Source organism: Juglans regia, chromosome 16 (genome assembly GCF_001411555.2).
Source record: "Juglans regia cultivar Chandler chromosome 16, Walnut 2.0, whole genome shotgun sequence".
Taxonomy (NCBI): Eukaryota; Viridiplantae; Streptophyta; class Magnoliopsida; order Fagales; family Juglandaceae; genus Juglans; species Juglans regia.
In genome coordinates this window covers 22,641,887-22,647,271 of record NC_049916.1, presented here as the reverse complement: position 1 = coordinate 22,647,271, position 5,385 = coordinate 22,641,887, and the positions used below count along the sequence as shown (strand labels likewise).

The 5,385-nt window shown below is 36.0% G+C and overlaps 1 protein-coding gene across 1 annotated transcript; it reads left to right on the top strand.

Annotated features, from left to right (window-relative positions):
* Nucleotides 1–3,432: 3,432 nt before the first annotated feature.
* On the top strand, nt 3,433–4,780 carry LOC108980100 (protein bicaudal C homolog 1-A-like). The gene has a single exon (XM_018950915.2). It carries the CDS (start codon nt 3,567–3,569, stop codon nt 4,452–4,454), a length of 888 nt encoding a protein of 295 aa, XP_018806460.1. The 5' UTR covers nt 3,433–3,566; the 3' UTR covers nt 4,455–4,780.
* Nucleotides 4,781–5,385: the final 605 nt, after the last annotated feature.

Genomic DNA, 5,385 nt, shown 5'->3' with positions numbered 1-5,385 from the left:
GGATGACATATTTGCGTAATTATGAGTCATGACATGTGAGATACATAAACATTGGTTTTCAAGAATTGACTTCAATAATAATTTTATCTAAGCTAATATGTGATGATCCTAATTTGTGATCAAATTACTTACTTCGCTGCATTTCTTCTTGAATCTTACTTCGTAACTTATCACCTATACGCAATATTAAATGTCACTAAATCTGTCTAGAAACAACATGTATTAATATCATACTTAATTAAATTCTTAATTTATAAAATAGCCAAATAAATCTTTTGTTTAACACCATAATCTTTTAAATTACTTAAATAATAATAACATATTATAAATTAGTAGACTACTTGGGTTATTTTAAATTCTAATAAAATAAGTCGTGAAAACCTCCATTCTTAAAATAGCTATTCTTTCCTATAATTAACATAATTATTAGACTTTTACAAGAAATCTAATAAATACTAATATTATTTAAATATTCTTAACATACTTCTTTATTTTAAATTTAAAACTTTAATAGCATAAATATATCCAAATCTATAATAATAACATATAAAGATTCATTTCAAACAATAAATTTTAAGTGTTTAAAATAAAAGATTAAACACTTACTATTTACTACTGATATTAAATTGTAGAATTAATAATAACTAATATAGTTTAAATTTCTTAATTATTTTCTATAAGTAAAAATAAGATTTATGTAAAAATAGGATTTTTGAGTTAAACAAAATAAACTAAACCCAACTTAATGAAATTTTCGTAATAATTAACTCAAGCCCAATAAAAGAGTCATCATGCCCATCGTAAACACACTAGTTCAAAAAAGGCATTCTACCATGCTTACATACCAAGGGGTAGCATTGCACATTTTGTAATAATATGTAATTGTATGCATTTTTGTGAAAATCTGAAAACCTAAAAGCATCCTTAACTTTGAGATCAGCTGACTTCCACTCATGAATAAAAGGATATGTGGCAGAGCTTACCCAAGGAGACAGAGGGCATTGCGGAAGAAAGAAGGGACAATGAGAGAGGTCGGACGGAGGTCAACGACGGCAGCTTCTGTGCATAGTAGCAGAGCTCCTAGCGTAAAAGATGCTTCCAATGTAGTTTGAGGGAGAGAGAAACAAAGAAGATAAATTGGAGGAGAGATTGGCTTGGGCTTACTGGAAAGGGAGGGATGCCATGCATGGTGGATCTAGGTGGCTAAACTGCCATGGGTTGATGGGAGGTAATGACCGGAGATTTATGTGGCAACTCGAGAACTCCAACATCCTGTGGTGTTCGAGCCTCTCGATTTGAGCAAGTTCCGACGTACCATGTGCAGGTAGGGATGGAGAGGCCTACGAAGAAGATGGGCGGTGCCTTATGGCAAGTATTGGTTGTGGGGTCTCAGCAGTTGGTGTTTGGTGGCGGTACGTGTGGTGTAACACGGCGTTGCATGGTGTACATAATGTTTGTCAGAGGGGCTTCACGGTGTAGAGCTATTGGTTAATTCTTTCGTGAAGTGGTAGTGGTAGTGAACTGTGGTGGCTGCATGGTGCACGACATCTCACTAAGTGGTGCCAGTGCAGCTTTTTGTGGCATTGGCGTGCTTTGTTTTGTGAGTGTAAAATAAAGTCATGCTCTTTTGCTTGTTCCATGCAACGGTGGTTTTCGTTTTGGCCTAACGAGGTCGATGACACTACTAGTAGGTGGAATGCAGATTGACTTCAACGTGGTGGCTTTTTTGATTCGAGGTGGTTTGTTGCGAAGAAATATAAAGAGAGCTTCAATGCGTTGAATGCCGTTAGTTACAAACTGATAACGTGCATATCCATGAAGACGAAGAACGTGACACGAGTTTATTTCACTATGTTCATTCTATTAATGGTTAATCAAATAATAATAGCACTAATAATAATAATAATAACAATAACCTCAATTAAAATTACACATGTTACTAATAGAATTTGATAAAATTCATAATATGTGTTAAAATAAAATATTTTTGATAATATTTTAAAATTTAAATAAGTAAATAATATATTGTCTAATTTAGGCTCAACATGACACAAACCTAAATAAATAATAGCCCATCAACATTCCATAACATTAGCCCATTAAACTTAATTTAGATCCAATAAAATTATCTATATTTCAACCTTAGAAATATTGGGCCGGGTCATTACACTAATTATATAAGTAATTAATATATAATTAGTTGATATTTATCTATAATAACAATATATTATATGTTTACATAAATTATTAACACATACACATAATATGATAGCATATATATTTCATATATAGTTCCCACATACTAGTATATGAAATTATTAAATTTTATCGACTAATTATTGTATAAATTATAAAATATAACTACGAAACATATTCAATATATAGGCATAAGTAATTAGGTTACATATTATATATTTAATTAAAATTGCTACTTAGCTCCTTTAATGTTACTGCTCAAAGTTATTGCTCGAATATTTTATTTTACTTAGTGATTAATGAAGTGATTATTAGTAAAATTGTATATATTTTTTTAATTTTTTCTCAATGGTTAAGGATGTTAAAAAAATATTTACACAAAATTGATAAAAAAAAAAACTATACATTTGTGCTAGCAGTACGCCCAGTAGTAAGTGCTAGGCGACCCGCTAACACCACCTATATTTAATTATAAAAGGGTTGTGCTTATATTATTAGCTTATACATATATACGTATATTTACATAAATGTATGTATATATTTATCAATATATGAATGAGTTTTAATCGATTCAAGCTAACGAGTCGACTCCGACATAAACGAGCCTTAGTCGAGTTGAGTCAAGTTTAGTTGGGTATGTATTATTTACTAATCTAGAGGATATTTACTTTCAAGGGCGAGTTTTTTTTTTTTCACGAGTCGAGTTTGATTTGAGTTTAACTAGGCGAGTACCAAATGTACTATCGATTCGAACATATTGATTTATTCACAGCCCTACTTTTAATTATAGAAGAACAATGATAGGGTTATTATTCTACTACTATCCATATATTATTCTTTTTGTATTTGATTTTTTTTTTAAATTTTTTCTTTTACTTAATGATTAAGAAAGTGAGTATTAGTAAAGTTATATATATTCTTAATTTTTTCTTAGTGATTAAGGATGTTAAAAAAATAATTAAAAAAAAATACTAAAAAAAAACTTGAAATGTACTTAATAGTAAATAGATAATAATGAGATAGTAACCCTATCACTACCCATTATAGAAATGGTAAAATTTACACGGTACTTGAGTGCCGGCCTAGCTTAATTTCAAGCCCAATGTTAAATTGCCTGGCCCATAATCTGGTCAGGTCTGCTCAGCCCTATTTCTCTGGTCCGGCCATTCTTTTATTCGTACCTACTAAATATCAAAAGCTTAAAATAAATTAAAAAACAAGTTCACGAACTTCGATGCAGATCCAACGGCGGAGAGTGGAAGACAACATTCAAAGCCGATCTCCCCCGTGTGTACCACTTAGCCTTATCCTGCGCACGCTTGCGCACACAGTGACTCGGGCTCTCTGTGACTTCCTACGCACCCACTGTAATGGCAGCTGAGCTACAACCACCAGAAGCCCTAATGACCGCCGGCCCAACAGCCGCAACCGCAACCACGACAACAGCATTAGAAGCGACGAATGCCGTACTGTCGACCGACAACCCCGGACAGGCTTTGGCCCCGAAACGGCAACGCCGGCCCAGCGTCCGATTAGGCGAAATCGGAGACCAGCCAGCCACTCTCTCGTATGAGTCTCACGTCCGACGAAACAAGCAACATCCCTGTAGGCTCCCCAAGGAGCATTCCTCTAAGTCGGTGAAGGCTCGGCTCCTTACCAACCTCGTCAACGGCGGCGATTACCACGATATCCAGGAGCCTCCAGAAGATAGGAACCAAAATGGCGACGGGAATCTCGAATTCGCAAACCGGAAGAAGGCGAAGCGGGGCGCGACGAAGCGGGCCCGATCTAATTGGGTCACGAGAATAGAAGACGGAGCCGTGGCCGAGGGCGACAGCAGAGAAGACGGCAACCAAAACGAAGGATTTAGAGATTTCGATCCGGACTCGGACAGTCAGCAGAAGGACCACAGCCCAGTCCACTCGGTCGACAAGGTGGAGCTCGATTTGTGGCACGGATTTAGAAGGCAAGGCCTGGCTAGGGCTTCGGAGAGTCGCGAAAACGACGCCGTTGAGTTGGACAACTTCCCCGAGTCTGATTCGAGGGACCGGAAGTGTGTGACGAGCGAGGGAGTGAGGTCGTGGCTGTTCGAATTGGGGTTGAGTCGGTACGCGCCGGTGTTTGAGATACATGAGGTAGACGACGATGTTTTGCCGATGTTGACGCTGGAGGATCTCAAGGATATGGGAATCAATGCCATTGGCTCCAGGCGCAAAATGTATTCCGCAATTCAAAAGCTTCGCAAGGGTTTTTCGTGAGTATTTTCTCTTTTAGTTCTTAAAAAAAGAAAAGAAAAAAAGAACGTAGCTGTAATCTTTATCTTATAAACCCTCGGTCATGGTTGAAATATTGGATAAAATGCATGACTGAGATGGTTTGAGCCTCGTTCTGATGCTGCTGCTGATGATATTAATAATAACCAGAAGATGATGATATTTATAATCTCGTTTCCTTCTTTTGGTTAGCAGTTTTGAAATGGAGCAGTTTTGTATGTTGATCTTTCCCTTGGTAATGGTACTTGAGATGCTATGTATGACTAATGAATTGTTGTAGGAAATCCAGGAAAGAGGATTTTCTTTCATGAGCTATTATTCTTGATATGTTTACTAATGAATGAAAAGAAACCATATCTAATTTTTAGAATGTTTGAAACTTTTAGAATCTGTTTTTTTGTTCGATAAAAATTTAAAGATTATTCGTTATTGTATAAAAACCGGCTGGTCACTATACTTATGGTATCTCCTTTATACTTCCTAAGTAAAAATATCATACTATGTTGGTGTAATGTCTTAAATACCTGTTTGGTGAGGTTGGTCATTAGTTATTATCTGATCTGACCTCTCCAAGTCAAAGATTAAGTTTTTGGGCTTTTATATGCTTCAATTACTGATCCTTTTGAGATATTGACTTCTCATTGCATTGGTATGTGGTTCTAATCATTGGTCACATCCGCTTCTTGCCTGCCCATCTCAAATGGTGCTGGCTCTACACTGGTTTTAGAGGAGCAAGGAATCCATACAAGCTGAGAGTGATAGTTTCCTTAATCACCTTCGCTCAATTATCTTGCATAGAATCTGCTGAACTTATCCTGATGTTTTGGATAAGCAGGCTGACTATCTTGTAACTGATAACTCAGTATTTTACAAAAAGAGTCGGTTGATGTTGAATGGCTCCTCTTATGTTGTATCT